This window comes from Mucor mucedo (genome assembly GCF_025094135.1).
Source record: "Mucor mucedo strain NRRL 3635 chromosome Unknown EV154scaffold_87, whole genome shotgun sequence".
NCBI lineage: Eukaryota > Fungi > Mucoromycota > Mucoromycetes > Mucorales > Mucoraceae > Mucor > Mucor mucedo.
The window spans coordinates 1-26,822 of NW_026252371.1; the positions used below are offsets into that span (position 1 = coordinate 1).

At 36.1% G+C, this 26,822-nt stretch overlaps 8 protein-coding genes and 1 non-coding gene across 9 annotated transcripts; 4 read left to right on the plus strand and 5 right to left on the minus strand.

The window, feature by feature from the left end:
• The first annotated feature begins 2,760 nt into the window (after nt 1–2,760).
• On the plus strand, nt 2,761–4,936 carry EV154DRAFT_310844 (H/ACA ribonucleoprotein complex subunit 4). Its single transcript, XM_051594907.1, has 5 exons — nt 2,761–3,195; nt 3,259–3,375; nt 3,445–3,669; nt 3,733–3,990; nt 4,075–4,936. Exons 1-5 carry the CDS (start codon nt 3,118–3,120, stop codon nt 4,831–4,833), a joined length of 1,437 nt encoding a protein of 478 aa, XP_051454729.1. The 5' UTR covers nt 2,761–3,117; the 3' UTR covers nt 4,834–4,936.
• Nucleotides 4,937–9,060: 4,124 nt separating this feature from the next.
• EV154DRAFT_469044 (cation transporter) lies at nt 9,061–10,832 on the plus strand. Its single transcript, XM_051597812.1, has 4 exons — nt 9,061–9,892; nt 9,945–10,066; nt 10,130–10,508; nt 10,618–10,832. The coding sequence occupies exons 1-4, from the start codon at nt 9,232–9,234 to the stop codon at nt 10,776–10,778; spliced, it is 1,323 nt and encodes a 440-aa protein (XP_051454730.1). The 5' UTR covers nt 9,061–9,231; the 3' UTR covers nt 10,779–10,832.
• Nucleotides 10,833–10,896: 64 nt separating this feature from the next.
• Nucleotides 10,897–13,772, plus strand: EV154DRAFT_469047 (uncharacterized protein). Its single transcript, XM_051597813.1, has 7 exons — nt 10,897–11,024; nt 11,089–11,525; nt 11,582–11,829; nt 11,889–12,121; nt 12,182–12,595; nt 12,675–13,505; nt 13,589–13,772. The coding sequence occupies exons 1-7, from the start codon at nt 10,911–10,913 to the stop codon at nt 13,682–13,684; spliced, it is 2,373 nt and encodes a 790-aa protein (XP_051454731.1). The 5' UTR covers nt 10,897–10,910; the 3' UTR covers nt 13,685–13,772.
• Nucleotides 13,773–13,956: 184 nt separating this feature from the next.
• EV154DRAFT_t94 lies at nt 13,957–14,030 on the minus strand. Its single transcript has one exon. It is a non-coding gene; the product is annotated as a tRNA-Asn (tRNA).
• A 373-nt stretch (nt 14,031–14,403) lies between these two features.
• Nucleotides 14,404–16,552, minus strand: EV154DRAFT_604874 (uncharacterized protein; the record flags this gene model as incomplete). The annotated part of the gene is made up of 4 exons (XM_051607439.1): nt 14,404–15,602; nt 15,648–15,808; nt 15,876–16,308; nt 16,372–16,552. The coding sequence occupies 4 exons, from the start codon at nt 16,550–16,552 to the stop codon at nt 14,404–14,406; spliced, it is 1,974 nt and encodes a 657-aa protein (XP_051454732.1).
• An 82-nt stretch (nt 16,553–16,634) lies between these two features.
• On the minus strand, nt 16,635–17,339 carry EV154DRAFT_484179 (uncharacterized protein; the record flags this gene model as incomplete). Its single annotated transcript, XM_051598634.1, has 1 exon — nt 16,635–17,339. The coding sequence occupies one exon, from the start codon at nt 17,337–17,339 to the stop codon at nt 16,635–16,637; it is 705 nt and encodes a 234-aa protein (XP_051454733.1).
• Nucleotides 17,340–18,554: 1,215 nt separating this feature from the next.
• Nucleotides 18,555–20,384, plus strand: EV154DRAFT_517934 (uncharacterized protein). Its single transcript, XM_051602557.1, has 7 exons — nt 18,555–18,758; nt 18,821–18,876; nt 18,947–19,060; nt 19,131–19,468; nt 19,521–19,611; nt 19,671–20,010; nt 20,071–20,384. The coding sequence occupies exons 1-7, from the start codon at nt 18,658–18,660 to the stop codon at nt 20,333–20,335; spliced, it is 1,305 nt and encodes a 434-aa protein (XP_051454734.1). The 5' UTR covers nt 18,555–18,657; the 3' UTR covers nt 20,336–20,384.
• Nucleotides 20,385–20,706: 322 nt separating this feature from the next.
• On the minus strand, nt 20,707–21,312 carry EV154DRAFT_484181 (uncharacterized protein; the record flags this gene model as incomplete). The annotated part of the gene is made up of 2 exons (XM_051598635.1): nt 20,707–20,987; nt 21,150–21,312. 2 exons carry the CDS (start codon nt 21,310–21,312, stop codon nt 20,707–20,709), a joined length of 444 nt encoding a protein of 147 aa, XP_051454735.1.
• Nucleotides 21,313–24,700: 3,388 nt separating this feature from the next.
• Nucleotides 24,701–26,572, minus strand: EV154DRAFT_517939 (cation efflux family-domain-containing protein). Its single transcript, XM_051602558.1, has 9 exons — nt 26,398–26,572; nt 26,277–26,342; nt 26,000–26,228; nt 25,783–25,940; nt 25,613–25,725; nt 25,507–25,550; nt 25,365–25,444; nt 24,963–25,268; nt 24,701–24,904 (listed from the first exon to the last, which is right to left on the minus strand). Exons 1-9 carry the CDS (start codon nt 26,500–26,502, stop codon nt 24,809–24,811), a joined length of 1,197 nt encoding a protein of 398 aa, XP_051454736.1. The 5' UTR covers nt 26,503–26,572; the 3' UTR covers nt 24,701–24,808.
• Between the last annotated feature and the right edge of the window lie 250 nt (nt 26,573–26,822).

Sequence of the window (26,822 nt, forward strand, 5' to 3'; positions counted from 1 at the left end):
TAGTCCATTTAGAAGAAATACAATACTAATTGTCATGTGTCATGGATTGTTGAAGTTATATAATAACGAATTATCAGATGTCAAAGTACGGCATGTGCCACTCAGGGCAGAAGGAAATTTTGGAATAGAGACCAAGCAGCTGTTCTAAACTTTAAACACATCCTATTCAATCTTAGGGAAGTAGGTGAGCACCCTACGCTCTTTTCTAGTAAAGTTATTGCTTTGGCAATTTCATGCAGGTAAAATTCTGAACAATAATTTTCTATTCGCCAAAAAAAAAAAAAAAAAAAAAAAAAAAAAAAAAAGGCTCCAGAGTCTGAATGATTTTTTTTCTTATTGGTCTGAATTTATTTTGCATCTGTCCGATATTAATTCCAATTTGTCTGAATTTATAGTGTAAATGCTAGAATAGATTCGGATAACTATTACTCTCTAAAAATATAATTGCTCTAAGCATGTAGTTTGGTTCGTTCATACGCTCTTTATAGATTTATTAGCCAATATATAAAGACATGAAAATGACAAAGGAACAGGAATGGGACTTAGAGTTCGGAAATTTAAAAGACATCGGGAAAGCGAAAGGTAATAACTATAGTGAAACTGTCAATGTTTATACCCTATTTTTAGAAAATATTAGATCAATAATTCGGCTTTAAAAATAAGGTTCTGGATGATAAGATTGGCCAGCCATAGTAACTGATATAGGAGGACTAAGCAGCCCAAGCAAATCAAAGGAATCAAGCTTAAGGAAAAGACCTCTGCTCCCATTGAATCGATCGAGGTCCAAAAAAGAATCCAAAATCACACCCAAGAATTTTATTATGGGTTGAATCCAGTTGATGCTATGTCCCTGTTTGTTTCCAACCTGTGAGTAACCCTGTAATTTATGATTTTATCAATTATGATGGTAAAAAAAAAATAGATCTTTTGGAACACTCATTTTTTTTTTTTTTTTTTTTGTATGTATGTATCCCGTATCACGTTCTTTTGTTATGATAATCTTCTGCTTAAAGACAAAAAATCAAGAAGACAATCAATTAGATTACAAAGGTAATGTGTTGACTATTATATTTTAGATCTGGGCAACTCCAAAATTAATACCACAACGTTTAGCTCCGACCCTCTTAAAAAGCAAGTTGAACGACAATCCCCACAAGTAAAAAATGGATCGAACATTGGAACAATCTTCTTAAAAAGTATGTTTCTTAAAATATTTATTGTGCATATAGCGGAGAGCACAGCTATGAAGCAACAAAAGATGCTCGAAATATTTATGCGAGAGCTTTTTTTTAAGATTAGACTGCAGGCAGCGGGGCTCGGAATGGAAGAAATCTATCACAACAATATGAAGCTAATCGAACAAAAACATCCGCACCCCTTGTCACATTCTTGCCGCAATGTCTGGTATCGATATATTCATAAGAAAATTCCTCATAGATCTATTCTACATAGATTTATGCCAGCGTACTTTCCAACACCAGTTTGTCAATTATGCTCACATCCATCAGAAACTCTTGATCATTTTCTATTCGAGTGTCCTCTAAAACTGCCCGTTTGGCAACAAATCTGGGATCAACATATCTCCCCATCCTCTATCACTTTGTCGACCGATATCCTGCGTGTTAGTCTTCATACTTTTCGTGCCCTCCTGCCCAATATGCCACTTCTTCCTGATTCTAGCCTTCTCGCTCTCTCTGCTACTCTCGAATCCATTTGGTTGTGCCATTGGGCTTTTGTCTTTAACGACACTCCTTTTACTACTGCTTCCACTATCTCCCTCGCGTCCAAAAAGATTTTAAAATCTCAACATGAAGCACTTCTTCAATCTGGCACCCCTCATTCTCCCCCTCCCATTTTCTCTGAGGACAGCTTATACTCCCTCCATTGGTAAAACCTTCCGTTGCTCAGGCTTCCGCTAAAACTGCTTTGATTTATTTATTTTTCTAAATTTCAAACTTGTACATATTTTAACTATAACAAAAAAAAAAAAAAAAAACTCTAAAATAGAAAACCCAAAAAACACAATTGTGACTATTTCCCTTTAATATCACTAATAAATCACAGAGACTCCGTCTCCATATAAAAAAAACATCCGCACCAACACTGCGATGTTACACAAGCTTTCGAAACTTAATCCCTGCGATAACCTGTTGGGTCGGTAAGTTACATTGTAAATGAGAGAGCTGGCTCAAACTAAATTAAAATATAGGATACATCGGTATCGTGTTTGCTGCATCGCAAGTACATGATGTACAATGTGTATATATTGTTGTTGAGCATCCTTTGACTCAAACTATGAGAGTAATGGATCTGTTCAAGGATACATTGGACTTTATTTGGTTATTTAAGGATCAGAGCTTGGGTTTATTAATCGTTGTTGCGCCAGCTGTTGAAAGGTCGTAGAAGACCAGTAAGGCTTGTTATTGGTTCACAAAATGAGTCTTCTGTCCGTCATGCGCCGACTTTTCTTTACCCTCCAAGAAAAGAAAGAGAGGAAAAATTTATTTGCTTTCCTTGTAAGTAATAAACTAGGAGCAAGATGCTTTTCTTATGTTCAAAAATTGCAGCAAATAATATAACCAACGGTTTAAATATAGAATATTTGCAACTTGTTTTAACATATGATGGGCGGACTTTTCTAGCATTCGGTAGTAAATGGAGACGGGGAAGCACAGTGGAATTGTAGGTGCGGCTTCATGAATATAAAGAAGGTTTTATTTTAATTTCAATGGGCCTTTAAATGGTTTCACTCAAGTGTTGTATCTGAACTTGAAGTGTAATATGAGGTTTCCATATTCGACCCGACTTCTCCGACCAATGTGTGGTTCATCGAAACAATGGTAGATTACTGTCAGCAGTGTCTAAGGTGAATTTCAAACTATTATTGGTAACATACTTGTTTTCGTCTGCTTTTAGAAAAGCGATGATAAACGAACAGCAGTGGTAGGCAGTTTGGTTGTTGTAAGGCGGGAATGCAGGATTGGTGTTCAGTTGTAAAACAGTCACCTTTGCGTGGCTTTTTTCTAGTTTTTTTTTTTCCGGCGAACACAACCAAAGTCTGCCTGTCAAATTTTTTTCTAACCTTTGTTCATTTACCAATATTATTCATAAATAACAATGGCCGACAACTCAGTTATCAAGCCTACCGCTACAGCCCCTGCCATTGATACTTCTAACTGGCCTCTTCTTCTCAAGGTTTGTCACTTACAGCCAGTACAAAACGAAACAACTCCTCTGACTTATTCTATTTTATTTTAGAACTACGATCAATTGAATGTTCGTACCGGTCATTATACTCCCATTCCCAGTGGTTGCTCTCCCTTGAAGCGTCCTCTCGACGAGTATGTTCGTTATGGTGTCATTAATCTTGACAAGGTAAGGCATAAACCAGCCTTTTTCATTCCTAAAAAAAAAATTTTAACCGATGTTTATGTTTGTGAATAGCCTGCTAACCCTTCATCTCACGAAGTTGTTGCTTGGATTAAGCGTATTCTCCGTGTCGAAAAGACCGGTCACAGTGGTACCCTTGATCCCAAGGTCACTGGTGGCTTGATTGTCTGTGTTGATAGAGCTACTCGTTTAGTTAAGTCTCAACAAGGTGCTGGTAAGGAGTACGTCTGTATTCTTCGTCTCCACGATGCCATTGCTGGTGAAAAGAAGTTGTCCCAAGTAAGCTTTCTGTCATTTATTTTATCAGTGATTATACTGATATTTTATCTTTTTTTCCTTTAGGCTATTGAGACCCTTACTGGTGCTCTTTTCCAACGTCCCCCTCTTATTTCCGCTGTCAAGCGTCAATTGCGTGTTCGTACTATCCACGAATCCAAGTTGCTTGAATTCGATAACGATCGTCATCTTGCCGTTTTCTGGGCTTCTTGTGAAGCTGGTACTTATATGCGTACTCTCTGTGTTCACTTGGGTCTTTTGCTCGGTGTTGGTGGTCACATGCAAGAACTTCGTCGTGTTCGTTCCGGTACCACATCTGAAAATGTAAATATTAATATCTTTTTTTATACCTGTGTGTGTGTGTGTAGTGATAGTGGATGGGAATATTAATCTGTTTTCAAACTTTAGGATGATATCGTTACTATGCATGATGTTTTGGATGCTCAATGGTTATTCGACAATACTAAGGATGAGACCTACCTCCGTCGTGTTGTTCGTCCTTTGGAATCTCTTTTGACCAGTTATAAGCGTGTTGTTGTTAAGGATAGTGCTGTTAACGCCATTTGTTACGGTGCCAAGTTGATGCTTCCCGGTCTTTTACGTTTCGAGAGTGGTATTGAGATTAACGACGAGATTGTTTTGATGACAACTAAGGGTGAGGCTATTGCTCTCGCCTATGCACAAATGACCACCTCTGTTATGGCCACTTGTGATCATGGTGTTGTTGCCAAGGTTAAACGTGTTATTATGGAGCGTGATACATATCCTCGTAGATGGGGTATGGGTCCCGTTGCTCTTGCCAAGAAGAAGCTTAAGACTGAAGGTAAACTTGATAAGTTCGGTCGTGTTACTGATGAAACCCCCGCTGTCTGGAAGTCCGCATATGTCGATTATGCTAACAATGCTGACGGTAAGCTTCCTGCACCCGTTTTCGGTACATCTTCAGAGACTATCGTAGCTGCTGCTGGTGTCGCCCCCAAGATCACTGTTCTCGATGTTGCTGCCAAGGATAACGCTCCTGCTGTTGCTGCCGTCGTTGCCGGTGTCAAGCGTGCTGCTGAAGAATCCACTGAAGATACTGAGACCAAGAAGTCAAAGAAGGAAAAGAAGGAGAAGAAGGAAAAGAAGGAGAAGAAGGAGAAAAAGGAGAAAAAGAACAAGGATTAAAGCATTCTCTTATATATATATATTCAATTTTTTACTCAATTTTCAAATCATGTATGCTTTCTCCTTTCATTAAAAAAAAAACTATAAAATTTCTTATTCATATTACAAATTTTATTGTTCTCCTTCTGTAAATGCCCCCTCCCTCATTGAAATAATAAAAAAGCTTTTTCTCAAAAGTAATCATCGATCCATAATAGCCATTTTTATGTTAACCGAAGCACACCCCAGCTGGACATTTATATGTTACAAAATAAGAAACTGTCGGTCACAGAAAATGAATTTATGGAATAGCGGTTACAAAAATTAATTCAGATCAATAAAAAAAATTTCAGACTTAATGAAATATTGTGTATTTATGGATGAAGCATATTCAATTAAGGGAATACTTACTATTATTCCTGTGCCAACTCAATAGGGTGAAAACCTCAGCATTATTAGCTGTATATCACCCTCGGTACTATCAATTTTTCGAAGGTGGAGCCTTTGAAACCGGCTGATGTACCCAAAATTGAGAAAGAGTTTCCTTTGCCAGCTAGCAGAAAAAGAAAAGCTAAAGCAGATGATAAGAAGAGTGTAAATCCATTAAAACGTACAACTACGCATCATGTCGTTACTTTGTTTCGAAACGTCATGGATATCCTGGACAGCCACTATAGGAATGATTCTTATATCGTCATGAATAATAGCGGAATCCATCATTCTCATTACGTCTGTGATGCAATCGAAAGTAAAGTCTATAAACCTTTATTTATGCCCCCCTATTCCACATTTTAATATGTAATTGAGAAGTGCTCCGCTTTCTAATTTGGACACTTGGACACTTTTAAGGAAGCCCGCGAGACCATTACTACAGAAGATTGTGTTGGTTGGATACGACACTCGGAAACTTACTGGAATAATTGTTTAAATAATGAATCAAGGCTAATTTAGTTTCATTGTCTGAATTTTGGTTGTCATATTTCTGAAATTCTTTTTCATTTGTCTGAAAATTATTTTGTGCTGATCTGATAATGAAGATTTATTTGTCTGAATTTAAAGTGATAATATTATATAATATGACTTTCTGGGTACAACGAATTTGGGACCCAATATGCAACCAGGTATAAAGGAATGACATGGTAAGTGTCAGAGAATATACTCATCCAAAATGTCCAAGTGCGACTGTTGTTTTAAGCATAAAAAAAAAACTAACATATTTTTTTGTCATTGATATATACACACTATATCCAGCCTATAATCTACTTGACATTTAATGCAACCCAGCACTGAAACATAAACCATTAACTGATCAAAATATTAGTGTCTACTTCCAATCCACGCTCCCATCTGATCTTTCCGGATAACAATCTATTTCAATCCTTCCTTATAAAAAGGATCCCCTTTTCCATTTAATAAAAAGATATCTAGTTTTAGTCTCAAATAATTTAACCGTTTATTTCTTGGAATATTTCAGTCATAAATTATTTAAGTCTGAAATTACACAAAAACTTACGCCCATCGGCATCCCATATTATGTTTCAATATTAGTGCATGCTATTACTTAAACGCTGATAGACTTGGGGGTAATTCCAGATGTCATAATCGCCAAGTTAAGGATCTAACGTATGGATGATTATTAAACTATCCTAACATAAGCCAGCTCTTGTTTATAGTTGCATAAATAAAACACACATTTTTATACTAAACTTCACACAAATGGCCATTTTATTTCCAGAAAAGTGGGCGAAAGCAAAGTGTTATGGCTAAAAGACTTATGTTACTATAGGCATGATATGCGAAGAGCAAAAATACGAAATAAAAAAGGCAAGTTATCAAATGTAAAAGTATGAGGTTTAAGTTAAAGAAATGAATGTAAGGAGAATCTTTGTGTCTTCGGATTACAATCAGTCAGTTAAGATGTGTACAAAACACAAAGCTACGGGGTCAAAGTAACAGAGAATACGTGGAATACATACATATAGTATAAAAAAAATTATACGAAGCTAAAGCAGTAATAATCTACAAAGATACAAGGATGCTGAGTAAGCTTTGAGTTATCAAGTTGCCCTTTCTTTCACCTGAATGTCATGTGCTGTGGTTTAGTACGTTTGTATGTCCACAGATTGTAGCAGATACATACAAAAGACCAATAGTACTGTATGATTACACAGAGAATGTACTGATGCACACCATCTACGAGTTGCAAATATTTCTCCCACTCATGCACACGGGTTTAAGTACTTTTTGCAATGTCGCATTATTACTGCGTTGAATTCGCACTCACTTCAAAAGACGGAACGAAGCCCATATTGATACAGAACTAAATACCATGTCCTGTACAAGACTGGTCATTTAACTTTATTTTACTAGATGTTAACTCTTAGAATATGACTAAACAGCAAAGCATGAGTAGAAGTGCTGAAGTTTCTTTACTTTGGAAGGAAGTCAGGCGCAAACTTAAGAGTGCTCTATGTCGGCAATTGAATTAATGCGCGAAAAGAAAGGAATTATTACCTCTTAAATTCACATCAATTTGGTGTTTTTTATAAATCGCATTGAACAAATTCCATTCAAGCCTCTATCAATAAAATTATAGTTAAAAACTAGAGTAGCATCCCTTTCATTGATGTTGTTCATACCATATCCGATTCAAAATTAGGTTTTTGAATTGACCGACAAAAATTAAATCTTGTCTTTCGACAACAATTATTTTTATAACCACCAATTTATCTTATTATACCATTTTCTGTTTTTTTTTTTTATGTAAGGGGATAAGGTCTCTAATTAAATTCATTAGGAGTAGGAAGAAGCGAGGTAGTCACAATTGTGCTATTGCCCATTCCAAGACGTGCGTATTGTATTTTTTATTCGATTCTTCTGATCGCATGATTACTTTTTTTGCAACCGACAATATTTGCCAGCCGGACTCTATAAAAACAAAATAACGTTAAAAGGAAATTTTATTATATCTCCTCACACTCCCTTTCTCCTTTATTGATTACTACAAGTATGGCACCAAACATACTAAATAAAATAATAGATTATGTAGAATGGTTCTACCATCATAAAATTCACTTTATTCAATTGCATTATCTATATATTTTAACACTTTCATTCCTCACTTCTACGTTTTTTTACTATCAAACTGGAACTCACTGGAATTATATTGATGCCTTATTTATGGCAACATCTTCTGCGACAAGTACCGGTCTCATCACCATTGATATGTCAAAACTTACAACTTGGCAGTTGTTAGTAGCATATGCTGCTTCATTCATGGGATCCCACGTCATGATATCTATTATCGTCCTATATGTGAGAAGGCACTATTTCTCAAAAAGATTCGAGGATATTTTGGCATTTAATAGAGTACAGCAAAATCGCGAAGCAAATAGAAGAAAATTTGAAAAAAACCTCCAAGAAATGGAAAAACAACGTAGAAAGAGCCTTAGTTCATTGGATAAGCGCAAGAGACAACCTTTGCGTAAAAGATTATCGTTCTTATCTGTAAAATCTTCCACAACTGGAATGAACGATGAAGAAAATATTGAATCAACCGTACCGACTCACGGTCCGAGAAAGAAGAGCCGTTTCAGTACACAACGCCCATTGTCTATGAACTTTCATCATTTCGATCTTCTATCGCCGTTTAAAAGAATACATCATCCCCATGAAAATGGTACTGGCCCATATCTGGATCCACAAACATCTGACATTCGAGCGATGGAGCCAGGTATAAGCGAGATATTGGTAGACCCAAATAACGGCACAGACACCCATACTGTGCATTCAGCAACTAGAAATTCTGAAAATAGAAATAACCGACATCAAACATTAACAAACGAAAGGGACATCTCTAACAATGATAACACTCTTTCTCCGGAAAATTTTAATACATCCATATCGCATTTATCTCAACTAAGTAATAATAGTGAGAGAAACGAAGTTTATACTTTTCCTCTTATATATCAAGGCGAAAGTGAAAACACAAGCAGTAACCAATATACTAACAGTATACGAGGTAATGGCGATGTAGAAAGTCTTGCCAATTCGACCGAGACCACTTTATCAAATTCATCAAGTCACAATTCCAATTCTAATTGCAGCAGCAGTTCCAGTGATAATCATAACTCTGGTACACTGGAAGAACATTCTGAAAATACAGTACAAGAAGATACAGTAGCTCATACAGCGTATACAGCAAACGATAGCAATAACAATGCTGGATCTTCAAATCAGGGCATTGCATTTGCGGAAAATATTGAAAGGCAAAGAGAAATTGCACGTCGGAGGTTGGAGCAAGATCGAAGGTTTGATGATATCTTACAGAGAATAGCCGGCAATGAAGATTTGGCAGGCAGTAACAATCACTCGGTTGACCAGGGTATAGAGATCGAACTTGAAAGTGATGACGAAGAAATGAGTAGAATAATGCGTGAACCTGTACATAAGAGCGACTTAACAAAAAAGCAGAGATATAGACTTGGTGGGGCTGAGTACCGGGCAATTGTGTTTTTAACAAGGCTAGTACCAATTTATTATTTGGTTTGCGCCGTTGGCTTTGGTTTTATAATCAGAATTTATGTAGCCGCCTCTACATATGCCCAAGACATACTGAGAACCACAAACTCAAATGGTCCAGTAAATGAATGGTTTTTTTCGTTCTTTTGTAGCATGTCTTCTTTCAATAACCTTGGTTTAATACAGGTTGATGCAAGTATGGTTCCCTTTCAATCTGCACCCGGATTATTGCTCCCAATTATATTTTTGGTTTTTGCCGGAAATACGGCATATGCAATATTCCTAAGGCTCATAATATGGATATTGTATAAACTGACCCCGAAATCGCATGTCATGAAAAAAGAAACTTATCGCTATTTACTGGACCATCCGCGTAGATGTTATACTAGTCTGTTTCCAGCTACCCATACAAAATGGCTAGTCATTGCTCTGATTGGAATTACTGCAGTTGAGTTTACCACTTTTATTGCGTTGAACTTCTACCTACCAGTATTAAGTGGCATTAATTGGGGTGCTCGTGTTTTAGATGGTTTCTTTCAATCTGTAGCCAATAGAAGTGGTAAGTGGGGTACCCATGGAATGACCTCATGTGCTTACTTCGATTAATATAGCTGGTTACAGTATTGTTGATTTGATGGAGCTAAATCCAGGAACTCAAATTGTATTTATTGTCGCAATGTATATCAGTCCTTACCCTGTCACCATTTCTATGCGTAACAGTAATGTTTATCAGGTAAATATAATTTGCATAATTGTTCTTGTAACACGCAAAATACTTAAATTGGAAAGCCAATAGGAGCGATCCTTGGGAATTTATGGCAAACAAGATGACAACGAAGACGACTATGAGCAGGAACCACAGGGTCCTGGACTTTTTCCTAGGCTAAAACGATCAGCTACTTTTAATAGTGCTCTGACAAGCTCAAAAAAAGTTCTAAAAAAACCTGACTTCTTCGTTATGACTCAAATTCAGCGACAGTTAACAAGCGAAATTTGCTGGGTCATAGTTTGTATATTTGCTATATGTGTCATTGAATCGGAGGCCATTCTTGCTATAACTCCTATCACAATAGCATCAATCATCTTCGAGTGTGTGTCTGCCTTTGCCAATGTAGGTGCCTCCACCGGTTATCCACACACAACTGCATCACAATCCCAACAATATCATCCTCTAAGTAAATTAGTTCTTATTATTTTAATGTATAGAGGAAGACATAGAGGTAAAATGATACACGCCGAGGCTTAAATCCTTTTGGCTGAATTTTTTCCCCTTCTATTTTTCAGGTCTTCCAGCGACTATAGATCGTGCCATTCTATTGCCCTCGGAACAACTTGAAGAAAAGGAACATCAGGATCATCTGCTCCGTAGGAGAAATACGTCTATATCAGTTGGCGATAACGGTGGAGAGGCCGTCATGTTTTATAACCGTTCTCGAACACTTTAATATACCCATATTACGTAATAATCGTGACTTTGAAATATCTGGGCTCCATTTGCCAAGTCTTTACTCCTTTTTAAAGCTCCTTTCTTTTTCTTATTCTATTTTTCTCTTTATTTTAATCTTTTTTTTTTTTTAATGCGGCAATTTTGGTTCAAGATTTACTCGGCTGAGCGGGATGAGCACAGGATTTTTTGGTTGGATGTACCTCATGACAAGGAGGAAGGTGTTTACAATCAGTTAAAGCATGATGTAAATATAACTCTAAATAAGCACTTTTTAACAACGAATAACTAAATTGACAAAACCATTTTAGGTGCGACATGTATTTGGTTTCCCTGAAGATTATGATTTTTACTTCACACACAAAGATAATGACAATGATGAAGTTGCTATAAAAGAGAACTACGAAATATTGAATTATATGTGTCGGATGGAAAACAATCATAAATTGAGGCTTTCGGTTACACCAATCAATCAAGAAAGACAACATATTCCTGATTCAAACTCAAGTGATAGTGCTTCAATAGCTTTAAACGAATCCTTCCAATCTATCATTAAAAATCTGGAACTTGGCATGAACAATTTACAGGTAGCTGTTGAAAAAAGTGCAGTTACTACAGTTGAGACAGTTATGAAAACTGCTGCTGAGACTGCTGCTCATGTTTATCGTTCTATGCTACCCCCTCCGACACTTTCTGAAAAGCCTCAATTTGATGTTATCTGCGATGGATGTTATACGCCTATTCGAGGGTAACCTGTTATATATCATATAAATTCCTGTTTTATTAACGTTTGTATTGTATTAGTCAAAGATGGCGTTGTGAAACATGCGAAGATTTTGATTTATGCAGTACTTGCAAATCTCGTGTGGTTCATGACAAAAAACATAATTTCCGATCTATCAATAATACTCCACAGCATACTCAACCAGATATTGTGCCTGATCATACTGATATGGATTTAAATGATCCCAAACCATTACAGACTATCTTTATCTGTGATTATTGCGATTCAGATATTGTGGGAATTCGTCACACTTGTGGGGCTTGTCCAGGTAAAAAAAAAAAAAAAAAAAAAAAAACTTGATTTTTTCTTAACTGATATCATTCAAAGATTTCGACCTGTGTCATTCTTGCTTTGCGATTGTCAAGGAAAACCATCCGGAGCATGTATTTGTCACTCGTCTTGTTGGCACACAAGCTAACATATGCAATCAACAACCTAAAGCAGCGAAGCCTAAAAAATCTAAGACGCCATTTATCCCACGGGAGTCATCTGATACTATTTATCATCGCGGTGTTAATTGTGATAATTGTCAGGATATCGTTACAGGAATCCGCTACAAAGTAAGCTTTACATAATCATACATCAAGTACATGATAACCTAACTTTATAATAAACAATAGTGCGGACATTGTGTAAATTATGATTTATGTGAAACGTGTGAAGAATATGCCCTGTCTATTCATGATAAGATGCACGCTTTTATCAAAATCAGATACCCCATACAGAGCATTATAAAGAAGCCCATCTTGCCCAAATTTATGCCTCTAGGAGATGTGGATCGAGCCTATAGTCCCAGTACCTCCTCTGCTGGTCCGTCACAGGTTCAAGAAATGACAATGATTGATTCACCGAAATTAAGTGTTAATGAATCCAATACTAGTATGAGGTCTGTTTCTTCAGTAGCAGTTTCTACAGTAGAACCTTCAACATTACCTATACCTGTCCCCGTAGACCCTGTTTTGTCTGCAGAATTTATATCAGACATTAATATACCTGATGGGACTTTAATTGTCCCCAAAAAGACATTCATTAAGGTTAGTCATACAATATATCAAAAAGGGGGTTTATGTCCAAAATTCTAAACTTGTTTGTTTTATTTACAAATAACATCAGATGTGGAAGATAAGTAACAATGGCAATACTGATTGGCCCATTGGGACTCATTTACTTTTCAATGGCGGAACCATTTTAAGACCACATCCTATATCACGCCCGGACAGTTTTGTGGTGCCGGTAATATCACCCAATGAAGAAACATGTGTTACTGCTGAGCTCCAGGCTCCTGATTGTCCTGGTGACTACTCCAGTTACTTTTGTTTGTGCACTCCTGATGGAGTTAGATTTGGTGATGTGTTATGGTGTACAATCAAGGTTGACCAGGATGATGAACCTGTCGAAATGGCACGAACAGTGTCGGCGTCGGACATTATGATGAATTCAAGTAATTCAATGATATATCCAATCATCTCCACAGGTCATGAAGATGCTCAAAGCAATGATGGATATACCGACCAGGATGGATATTCTACATCAACAAATGACCAAGTATCAACAATTAATTCGGCCAGAAGTTATACCAATAGCCATGTAAGTAGCCCATCGTCTTCTGAAATTGATGTTGGTGAGCACCACTGCAATGACTATTTAAGTGAAGAAGAGACAAGTGGTACTGTTCACGAAATGAGTGACAGCTCAATAAATCGTACATACCAGGTAGTGGGAGAATCAGGTATAACTCTGGTTCAAAAAAATATTGAGGAACAAGAAGATGATTTTATTATGATCGATGGTCAAGAAGGAAACGACGACGAGGAGGATGTCTTGAATAGAAACACTAATAGTCTTAATTCGTCTGTACATTCTTCACAAACTGTTACTCCCAGGCGTGAAACTATATCCGACGAGGTGTTGTTCAGATCTCAACTATTACAGTTGCACGAAATGGTAACATTATGAAAGGAAAAAAGTATAGTATTGTTTGTTAACTAATAATCACTTCTCTTTTTTGCATTATCGTAACTATTTAGGGTTTTACATCATATGATGATTTAGCCATAAGTCTCTTGAAGGCTAATAAGGGTCATGTAGAAGCCGTAATAGCTAAACTTCTTTACTACCCTTAGTTTCATATGTATCGGCTGATTGTAACTCTTTAGGTTTTCGAAAGCTTGCAAATATTAATAAATATTGTTCTAAATACTATCATCTAAATTTATTGGTCTGACTAATCAAATAAGCAAAATATAAATTTCATTTAAATTGCTGGTACATACCTGCATACATAAAGTAAAATACATACATTACTATTCATCAAAAGAAATCAAACAAACCATATCCCTTTAGAAAAAAAAAGGACTACACACACTTCACCAAAACGAGAAACAACAAAATAAATCGCTCCCGGGTGGGCTTGAACCACCAACCTCCTGATTAACAGTCAGACGCGCTAGCCAATTGCGCCACGGAAGCGGATATGATTCTTGAATATATAAAAAATAGATATACAAATAAAACAACATATAGATGTCACGTGATAAACACGTGGATGTATTACGATTGGTTGAAATGTATCCGTGAATGCGGAAGGAATTGGGATTTGTTAAGCGCTTGCCACCTCTGTATAGTTTATTAAGATTTTGTTCGAACATGGGCATCTTTACGATATGTCTAATAAATAGATAATTACTCTTTTAATATATTTACGTTTTTCAAATACTATGGGATTCTTAATATTGAAGTGGTTGCAGTAAGGGACAAGATGGTAAGATAGTATCAAATTTATTTTCTCCATGATTAATACGAGTATTACGACTGATTATAATCAAATCTGATATAGAATATACTAGTTACTAGATGATGGCTGATACAGTTCTTGAAAAACTTGGTCGTCGATATAATAGGCTTTTAAAATCAATTCAAGCATTTGATTTCTTTCTTCGAGTTTACCTAACCTTTCTTCGAGCCCCTTGTGGTGTATGCTGCATGTGTGACGAGAGTCATGCTCTTTGCCAACCTCCACTCCATCTGATATGTTTTCCAGCTCTATATTATTGGACAGCAGTTCGCTTTCCTCCAATAGCTCTGGATTATTGACATTGTGATTAGATCGGTTCAAATTGTAGATAGATAAAAAGCGTTCATGCACAGGCGTTACGAAAGGTACACTTTGTGTGTTGGGAATAAGAAAATACTTTTCCAAGTTCTGTTGCCGCTTTCGTTTGCTGTTTGAAAAGATGTCCACGTTTTGAAATATGCCCCATGGCTCCTTTGGTTTGGCCCCAAATAAAAATGCATATGCCGTTAATAATATGCCAACAATACCACCCATAACACCGAATGCTGATACTATCGTAACATCTCTTTGTTCAATGATAGTTTTTACGCTAAAACTCGCGGGAGATATGATTACTTTTCCCATAGGAACAGGATCCAGATGGTCTTCGTATGTCCCACGATTTACAGTTCCTGAATGAGTTATACTAAGCTCAGAGGTATCAAGGTACTTAGGAAATATGCCAACAAGATTCCACCAACTATCAGGATCAAGTTTTTTGGTGTATACAGTCTCAAATTGGATGGATAATTCAGAATCCGGATACACAGAAATAACCTGGCTGATAACGTCACTTTCGGATCCGCTATACAATTCACCAACGATCCATTTATCTACGGCGTATACATCATAACTAGGTATATTTTCATTACTAAAAACAACACGATTTGGATTTTTGTTAGGTTCATAAAATTGGATATGAATGGCCTGCGCTTCAGTGTAATATATCCCGTAATGTTTAAAATGCAAAGATGGCTCATCTTTAGACACTACAGTTACGTCTGATATGCTTTCATATAAGTAGCATTTTGTATCAAATATCTGTTGAGCAAAGGATGGTGACATGATATGATGACTAAGTACGGTTATATTGCCGCAAGCGCTATAATCTACAGAATTTTCATGTAAACAGTTTGGTGTCGGAAATCCAGATCCTTCTGTATCAGTTCTATTATCGTAAACCCATCCCACATAACAGAAACGAATATCTTAAATTAAGTTAGATTATAGCTACGGATTACTGTTAAGCTCACCTGGAATTGTTATATTGTCTAACTCTTTGTAATTATCTGTAGTTGATAACGGACTATTTAGAATACTGAACAAAAAATAGAATATAAATGCCATGAGTATGACACCCAATATAATCTTGACTAAAAATCCATAAAGTAATGTAGGGAAAGATTCTCCTGGTCTGTTTTTATTAAAATTTTGTTTAGCCTATAAGAAAAATATGTTTAAAGTATTTGACATGGTGTTACCTTCTGTTCCAAATAACGGTGAAGACAAAATTAGTTATGTAGCAATTCTTGCTTCTTAACTTCTTTCGATTTATAATCATGATACTGATGGCAATTGAAAATAACACTGTACAGGTGCTAAAGATTATCGAAATAATTGTCGAGGCACTCAATGAACTTGATGACTTCACTGGATTAACATCGTCAAGCAAAGTCGATATGGCAGTCAGTTCTATGGCATTATTTTTATTGACCACCAATTCACCATTTTCATCCTTTAAGGGTAGCTTAAATATATCTAAACCTTTTGATTCTGAGCTCCTATCTATTTCTTTAGCACCAAACCCCACGGCTAAATATTTGTCTTTATGGAGAATGGTTGAAGACGCATAACTTCGTGGTTTTACGTATTTGCTTTTGCCACTTTTCTCAACTTGTAACCAGGTATAATTCACTTAACTTAGTACAAGTACCTGAGCTGTTGTGTAATATACCGAACCAGTTTTAGAAACCCCACCAAAAAAGTACGCGAAATTTTTATCACTAGACACTTGCACTGTTCCTCCTTCAACACCATATGTGTATTCCCCAATCACAGTTAATTTTTTTAGCTCTGCTAGCCAGATCTTACTTTTTGTATCCAATACCCACATTTCATCGAGTGCATGATAGGAGTCGTTATCATCTTTCCTTCCCATTATGGACCCAATGTTACCGTCCCTGAGATAAATTTTGATATGAACAACATAATATATTATTTAGTATTATTATTTGTTATACTCAAGGTAAATTAAATGTAAAAGGGCTTATAGAGGAGTAATTAAGACCATTGTAATCACCCACTATATCATAACCATGCTTTACTGGATCGTAGTACCAAGTATAAGGTGACAGTGTACTTATCTGGTAATAACTTATACCGCCCATTGTATAAATCATTCCATCTGCGCTTAAAACCGTGCTATGTAAAGTTCGCAAATTGAAGGCTATCGACAATGACGTGTTATAACTTGGTGGGGTGGGGTTGGTAAACCAAGTAAAAGTTTTAAAGTCAAAGATGTAAGGCCGAACGACACGGTCACTTTCGGGGACATCCATGGTGGCATTTATAAATTCATTTGTCAGTATCATCATATGTGTATTATTGAGCATCACAGCACCACAAAATGCACACATGGGGCCGGCATTTTTTTGTTGTACCTTTAACATGTTCACTACACCTGTATTCACATTAAAATCATGAGCGTACATGTCGTTGGAGCTTCCAACAGATAGGGCTGATTGACCACCGTAAACATACATTGTATCATTTACCATAACTGTGGATCTTCCAAATAATCGAGGACTAAATTTTATATCTGGGTCATCTATAGTTACTGGGTACTCTGCTCCGACAAGAGTTAAACATGTTCGAAATATGATTAATTGTAAAAGGTAAAGTAGCGATAATAAATCGACGTTTCTAAAGCATCCATAGCGTATCATTTTTTTTTTCAGAAGAAAGAAAACGCCCCATCCATTCGCAAAAAGAATTGTTATAGTCTTTTTGGGTCTGTATCGCTATCAACAATAATAAATGGTGGTGTTACAGTTCCTAAGCCGTTTATAAATTCTATTCCCAGCAATACATTGCCATTGGTACGTTGGTAGACGGCACACGGAAACTTTGCACCTTAAGTAATCCGATACAAGCAGATGATCTATATCACACAACCTGTTGAAACTTTTAATTTTCATGTTAGTTGTTTACTTTTTCGGACAAAATGTAAAAAAATGAATTTTTGGACAAACATTGCTTTTTTTTTACCTGTAATGATCTTAATTCTTACTTAAAAGGAAGCCGTGTTTGATACGGCGATACGATAATGAGAGCATGTTAGGCTTATTGTTTAGTTTTTTTATTTTATTTTTTATTTTTATTTTTATTTTTTTGGGTTTAAAAGCCTCTGGTCTTCCTTGGCCTGACCAAATCGCCTAGTGTATAGCTTCCGATATTTGCTCCCATGTTTATACTTTTTAGGTAACTTTGTTTTTTGCCTTTCTTTTCTGCTTACGCTTATAATCGATGCGCTTTTTCTCATTGCACAAGTGAGCAGCTCTAAAATCCGCAAGTTCGTTTTTTTTCTTTTCATTTTTATTGTTGCTGACAAATCCCTAATCTCTAATTTAGAATACGTGATCAGGTGTAAAGGCGAATGCAGCAACTAAGCGTGATTGCGATATGTCATAACCAGGGAAGTAAGTGATGAGTATGGGATTAGAATTTTTACTGTACGAAAATGAAATACGAGCGTAACAAGCTTAAGCGAGAAACAAACTGATTGCAATATAAATTTCAACATAGAGTGAACAGTGCCATAGGATACTACAATAAAAGTGGGGAAGATAGAAAATTAATTGTATTTCTCTTCATTAAGAGGGTAATAACACCTGTCAAAAGTGAGCATTTAGGGACAATTGCACCTAAAAGTGAGTATTTGGGTCAAAAAGCAAGAAAGTCGCAATGCTGACACTGTTACGCAAAAGCACAGTTTTCTGTTGTATTCACTCATAATAAATTAAAAATATGTTGTATGATTATGGTTTATTATCCCCAGTACGACCAGTAATGCAGCACATACTTCCACTATGGCGGTGATTTCCACGGCCAGTCGCGCTTTTCGTGAGACGAAAGCCCACTTTTCTCCGCATAGAATCTTTAAATTGACATCAATCAGCTGTGATTTAAACATGCAAGAATAAACAAATAAAAACGAAAAAAAGAATACCAGTTTACTTTTCTTTACATTAAAGCGAAATAACAATGTACGAAAAAGAAAAAGAAACGATCGAGATTGGTATAATTGGTGCTGGTGGCATGGGTCGTTTTTATGCTCAAACATTCTCTAAAGCCGGCTGGAAAAAGTACAAAGAGAATTGTAAATTGGGTTGAATATATCGCGCTAATCTTACTTCTGCTCATGTAGCGTGAATGTATGTGACCTGCCAGAAAAGTATGAAAATTTAAAGAAAGACTTCGAAGGTAAAATATAAACCTACTTTCAAGAATAGGATAAACTGGCTAAAAGATCCTTTTTTTTTCTTTCTTAAAGGTACGCCAATCAAGGTATTGCCTGATGGATTTCATATCTCAAGACGTTGCGATTGGATCATGTATGCTGTCGAGGCAGAGTACATCAATGCTGTAGTAAAGCAATATGGACCTGGTAAAGTCTTTTTTGTTTTTTTTGTTTTTTTTATACTAATTATGTGTCATAATTTTTTTTTGTATGTCAGCTACCAAAATTGGTGCTATTGTTGGTGGGCAGACCTCCGTTAAGAAGCCCGAGATCGAGGCATTAGAGAAATATTTACCTGAAGATGTCCACATTATTTCTTGTCACTCTATGCATGGTCCTGGCGTTGATCCTACAGGACAGCCTCTGATTGTCATTAAACATCGTGCTACTGATGAAAAACTTGATTTAGTACTTAAGCTTCTATCTTGCTTTAAATCCAACATTGCACAACTTACAGCTGACGAACATGATCGCATTACCGCGGACACACAAGCTGTAACCCATGCTGCTTTCTTGACTATGGGTAGTGCATGGAGAGCAAATGCTCAATTTCCCGTAAGTATTTCTTTACAAGTACCTGCCTTATACTGATATGATGTGTATATAGTGGTTATTACCCCATTTTGTGGGAGGTATCGAGAACGTCAAAGTGAACGTAGCATTACGTATTTATAGTAACAAGTGGCATGTTTATGCAGGTAAAATTATGAGTCTATTCTCAAATTTGGATTATTTCCCTAACATTGTCTAATTTAAGGTCTTGCTATCATGAACCCTATTGCCAAAGTCCAAATCACACAATACGCTAAATGCGTAGCAGATCTATTCAAATTGATGATTCAAGAAAAGGAAGAGGAATTCCGAGCACGTATTAAAAAGGCAGGCGAATTTGTGTTTGGAGGTCTTCAAAAGGATCATGTTCCCATTCTTTTAGATGATCGAATTTTAGATGAATTTTCACTTTCAAAGATACCCAAAGAAAAGAAGCAACCCAATTCCCATTTATCTCTTTTGGCCATGGTGGATTGCTGGCATCAATTAGGGTTGAATCCTTATGAACACATGGTGTGTCAAACGCCATTATTTAGAATGTGGATGTAAAGGAAAACAATAATTTCATCTGTATAAGATTTTAATCGCTTGTATTTTGTATATAGGGGTATTACTGAGTATCTGTTCCGTAATGCAAGCATGTTGGATGAAGCTATCAATGCTGCTTTGTACCGTAAAGAAATCCGACCTGATGATATGGAATTTGTGACATGTGCTAGAGGTTGGGCAGAATCCGTCTCTTTAGGAAGCATGGAAGGATATCAAAAAAGATTTGAAGAGACCGCTGATTTCTTTAGGGATCAATTTGCTGAAAGTACAATTGTTGGTAATCGAATGATTTCAATGATTTCCAAAAATATTTCGCAGTAGTATCTGTTCATCGCATGAATAAATGGAAATGTTTTTGCTTGTACAGTGATTTTACTTGCTTAAGGGCTTCTAATGCATTTGCTCTGGAAGAGCAGATATCCATTTTTTTTAAGCAAATGTGGTTTATGAAATGCTGCCAACAAAAATCTGTTACAAAAAGTAAATTATACCTATAATGAGGGTATTTAACTTGATTATCTATGATACTGAAATATGTAACTTTTTATTTATCAAATCGATAATTTCCCAAATGTTTTGATATAAAAAGCAGCCTCTCTTTTGTGATGACTTTCTCTTTATAGCGTTACTAAAGGTTTAACAGAGAACCTTTACTTTTTATTGTTTTATTATATCTTTAACCTATTTCTGTCTTAAAAAGTCACGTCCTCCCAGTCATTCAAAGTCAGTACATTATCGTCAAACCCTATCTTCCGGACATCTACAATTGATTTGTGAAGCCTTCGTAATCTCTCCTGTTTCCAGTCTAAACCCACACGCTCCGATTCATTGTGATCAGTTTCTGCTGAGTCTGATCTGCATTGCACATCTGTTGAGTTTGAGGCCGAGAATTGGATCGAATCAACTTCGCAGATTCTAGCAAGCGCTTTGAGCTTCTTATAATTCAAAAGTAATGCTCTTCTGAGCGACAATACTACTAAAAAAAGCGAGCTGCTTGTGGTGATTTGGGGGCAAATGTGGGGGGTATCGAGGCTGAATATTTGTTGTAATGGATAATTTTTCCGTTATCAACCATACGATAACCATATTTTTTTTTTAAAGGAGAGAAATTACTGTAAACATTGGGCCGACTTACTATTTCTCACAGAGGTAAGACACCAAATTTTAAAAAACAAACTCATCCTTATCGTTAGTGAAAGCTCAAAGAATTGTGCACCTATAGATTTCATCATAATGATATCGGTAGGGATTGGCAGGATGCTTCGCCAATAGATCAGAGTCTTTCCTCTTAGTTTCATGGCCTTTTCAAAATCTTCTTCGATTGTATTATAAGTAAAGATCTAAGCACTATGGGTGCTTAGATAAACAATTAAATCAATTCGACTGCCATATAAAGATATATTTGTTTGTACATATGTCTTTATTTATATTAAACTAGATCACAAATAAAAATACTTCTGGCAACATCGTGGTTTTAGTACTAACGTTCTTTACCTCCAGAAATACATCGGGCTTGCTTCCACCTTGCATCGTCTTGATGGAAAATTCTAGGTGATCGACTTCTGACTTTTTATTGATCTTTTACGTATGGCGATTGTTACTGACGGGGTGAGTGTAGTCAAAGTAGGTATTATCTATAAATCAGAGGGCTTCCAAGTCTTTGGTATTAATCTTATATAAGTAAAGGCTGTACAGCCAATCTTACCCGTAATACCGCCTTCAGTTTCTCGTTTGTTAATTAAACTAGTTAGTTCAATCATTAACCCGATGTATATAGACTTTCTATGCCTCCGGTGTTGCAGTGTTCTCCAAAATAATTGCATATCATTTTTAGATATATTTTGTCACTTTTGAGCGTTTCGGATGAAAACATAGTCGGTTTATTTAATTATAATAGTGCGACCGGATAGATGAGGATTATATGTCAGATAAATATGATTGGATAAGAATATTTATCTTATATAAAATTCCAATAAAAATAAAGTAGAAATAGAATATTGTTTCATTGATAGAATTGTCATGAATTTATATAGAAAAAATAATTTAGGTTTTGGGCTAAGTATAATAGAATGATAGGTTTAGATTTATTGAGGTGGCAACTTTAAAGTGGCACCTTGATGTGGTCCTTTTACATCTTGCCTTCCGGTCCTTTAATATTAATTATTACATTAATGTAATAGTGAGGGAGCGATTAGCTATCTAATAAAGTGAGAATTGGTGGACTATCAACAGATATATGTCAAATTTTTGAAAAATGATGCGAAAAAAAAAAAAAGAAAAAGAAAAGATGGATTGATCTGAAGGTACGATCAACGGATGGGTGGCGACGCAACAGAAAACAAGCAACTAGTGTTCAACGAGGGTAATTATACCAAGAAGAGCCATGATGCGGGTCTTCGGGAATATTTTATAAAGGGTGACACAGGGTGTCAATCGACCAAAAGGCGGGTGTTTTTTGGTGGACAGAGAGTTCAGGGCAAAATTAATGCGATTTACACCAGTAGTGGCGTGATGAGCTCTTTGATTGTCACAAAAATTATGCCAATAATTACGCAGAAGGATTGGAGAGATAGGAACAGGATCAGGGAAAGAGGTATAGAGAGCGTTGGATGTTAGTTTGGTATGAGGTCTTGTTTGAGGGAAGAAATCTTTGAGAAGGAGAGAGTCTTCGTGGAGATTGTCAGAGCTTGGCACGTATTTAGTTACCAAGGTGCTACAGCGGCGAAGCATACCAGGGACAAAAGCGATGTGTTTAGCAACTGTTGTATGTTTACTACCTACGAACATTGACACCAGGAAATTTTTTAGGGTGACTAATTTACCCATATCACGGGCTGTGAAACAAGAAATACCCCAACCATATTCAGTTTTTGGTCGAATGAAGGTTTTGTATAGGCGCGCAGAAATAAGGAGAGAGAAAACATTACAGTGGACACCGACAATGGTAAGGATAGACATGGTTCTTTTGGCTTTTGCGGCACGAGCTTCAGTATTTTTACTTGCAGATAAACCTTTTTTTGTAAATTACATACCCAGGTGACAGAACTGATCAACAGTAGGAATAGTTTCACCATACAGAGTAAATTTTGAGCGTCTCAAAAGGTATGTCACGAGATTTGCAAAGCTCTTGGATCTTGTGTTTTGTCGAGTGCTTATCAGAGATTCTTTTACTCCCAGGAAATTCCTTTTCAAACGCCTCCTTCATACTAACAGTAGTTTTGCTGGTAACAACGGTCTCCTCAAAGGATGAGACCGGAAATTCAGATGCATTGCTCCCCCTGAGTCCCGATCAAACTCGTCCATGCCATTTAGCTTTCTTTTGATGTTCCAAATCAACATCACTAGTTGATTCCTCAAAGCCATTATAAAGGTTATCTATGAGGTTAAGCTAAAAATAAGTACTAGAACACGCAGCGGTTTGTTGCTGATGTCCTGTTCAGTTATCTCGGTCACCGTGAGTTTGTTTCGACAAATAAAAACGATTTTCCTGAAGGTATTTATAGTGCAAAAAAAAAAAAAAAGGTGTCCTTACCCTCGGTAAATTGTCGAACCATGCGCTTGTCGTTTGGGATGTGCTGTAATACATTTTGCTTTACATTTTTCGGAGGTAAAAGAATCGCTATCTCCAATCGTGTATCGTGTAATTTTGATGAAAAGTATGGAAGTATAAGTGAATTTGACTAATTCAAATAGGGCCAAAGCTATTGTATAGTTATTATGATTAAGAACATGCCGAGCAAAGTTCTTGCTAATAATCAATTAAGGCGTTAAAGACACAAAGAGTTTTCACTACCAGTCCAAATTAATGACAGCTGTCTTAATATGTTTTAATTTGCGTGTTTATTTTTTAAGGTATTGCGTCTGATTAAAGCTGCCCATAAGAGTTTTGCTACTAGTTGACTTGTCATATCCACTGTTATCATTTACCCTATTAGCTACTTTCACTATTGCTTTTTGTATTCAAAAATGTGAGATAAAAAGTGTGTAGATTCATCAACTTCTGAAAGATTTATCGATATTCGATAATATTTTTATTTTTCCACATCGTATTTATTGCTTTCAATATTATCTAAACTAAATAAATTACGTAACGGGCGTATTCATTTTTTAAAATTTCCATAATCCGATCCTACAACAAAATATAATTTGTAAATTTGACTCGTTCAATGCTAGCCCAGCATTAACTGATTGTGCGTTGGCGGACTACCATCTTCGACATAACATGACAGTAAGTCCCATTGAATGATATTTTTACTAACTACAATAAAACAACAACATCGCTAACACTTTTTTCAGGTCGGTTCAAAATAGATATGGATTAATCAGGCTATTAACTTTCTTAGAGCTGAACTTGGCCAATGCTTATTATGTCCAATATGTTACCAGCCCTACCAGCCAGCCCCTAAAAAAAGAAAAATAAGAACTTGTGCAATTTGTCATCTAGAAGATTGTCCTGGGGCTTCTAAAAGGAGACATTGCCTAAATAGATCTTATCAATAAACAATCATATACATTTATTTATGTGAAATAATTTCATATTTGAATAAATTACAATAGTTAAATACATCAAAAGAACATTTAATAAAATGAAAAATAATAATGGAGAATTCCCCATTTTTTCTTAGGAGAGCCCTTTTAAAAAGAACAAAATCTGAGTCATAAGCTATGTTAACATAATTTTAATGATTCACTTTTAACTTTTTTTTTTAAAAACAAAAGAGGGTTTATTTATCTACATGATACAAAATCGAAATACAAAAAATAATGGTGGTATATAACTTCTATATGTCTTTTCTAATGTTGCTGTTGTTGATCAGGAGGGCAGCAATTGTTTTCTAAACAAGAGTCTTCGATGCATCGTAATAAACATGTCGATGAGTTATTCAAATCCTGTTGAATGATGTTTTTTTAGTAAACATATTTATGCATTTTGTGCAGATAATTTTACCTCTTCCGAACTATTGTTGATAGCAGAACTGAGTGGTGTATGTCGCGCATCATGTATAATCAGTTTACTGTCGCTGTTTGTCTCATCGTCATCATCAATATGAGTCTTTTCGTCTAAATGGTCTTCTATAAACTCTGGCTGAATTGTGGCTGAATGAATTCCATATCCGTGAAGTAATTTACGGATTTTGGATCCAAGTACCATATAATCCTGTCGAGATCTTAGAAGCACATGCAGAGAGGCAATCAATTTTGTGTCAGAAAGCTGCCAAACATGTAATTCGTGGACCGAAATAACACCATTTAACTATTACAACCCCCCCATCTGCCGGTTAGAAAAATTTGCATATAAAATACTTTTTTTTTTTTTTTTTTTTTTTTTTTTTAAACCGTAAATATTTACCTTTAATAAAGCCTCATTGACATCCTGTAGCGGAACACTATTAGGCACACCTTGCAGTAAAATAGATGAAGTTTGTTTGACTAAAAAACATTTGATATTTTAGTGAATGTAGTATTGTTTGTTTGCATACACAAGTTTTTACCTAATGGGATTGCGGACATAAAAATAATGACTGTGATTAAAGTGCTATGTATATTCTTTCTTGGATTAATATTCATAATTCATGGCCTGAACTCTTTTTTTTTTACCTGACAATAGGATCAAAATAAAATCTCCATTCAAAAGGAGTTAACCAGATAATCAAAGCAGATATAATCACACCAACGTTACCCAAGGCATCACCCAGGACATGCAGAAAGATCTAGCATAAATAGAGGCGTTAGTACAAACATGGACACAGATTTATGTAGACACCTACGCCTCTCATGTTCAAATTTCCCTCTTCGTGTCCATGGCCATGAGATTTAACCGATTCAACATCATGATGATGCTCTTCACTATGGTGATGTTCGGCGTGGCTATGTCCTCCGTGGCTGTGTCCTCCATGACTGTGACCACCATGTCCATGTCCATGATCTATAAGTTACAATGCGTTAGTACCAGACCTGGAGAGAATGAATAGGGAGTGTAGTTACCGTGAAATAAAAATAAACCAACAAGGTTTGCAACCAATCCAGCACCACCTGTAATCAAGACCAATACAGGGCGAGTGACAGGTTGTGGAGAAGCGAATCTTTCGATAGAATCAATCAAGATAGTAAAGCATAAGGCGAGCAAGAACACACCATTTATAAGAGCACCAAGAATTTCGGCTCTTTGCCAGCCATATGAATATTTGGGATCGTAGTGTGTTTTTTGAGCAACCTAAAGAATACTGTTTAGAGGATGTAAGGGAGGGGGAGTAAAATTTACTTTGATAGCCCATAATGCAACACCCATGCTGAGTAAATCATTCAGCATATGAAATGAATCAGCGATCTTATAAGAGAATGGTGTTAGAAGGCATAAAATGTTATTAATACCGTTCAATTACCAATGCCAATGAATTCACATAATAGCCAACGACAATTTCCACAATAAAAAAGCTGCCTGTAATAACAAGCATACAATATATTTTCGCTTCTCTTGAAAATTTCATTTTAGGCAACAAAGAAGAAAGAGAAAGAGAGAGAGAGAGAGAGGATATGAATAAGTTTATTTTGATTTATATATGAGCGTTTTTTTACTTTTAGGGGTGCATTGCTTTTTTGTCTATCTTTAACAGGAAACTCCCATGATTCTCCATAACGAATTAAATGTTGTGTGTATATATATATATATATACCGAAATTTCGCATCAGCAGATCGAGTTGAAATACTTACATGATTACACTTCCTGGGGGTTGATCCCTCCACATTGTGATGGGGCTTCATGCCTGATCTGATGATTCAGTAAATCATATGCAGATTTTGGGATAA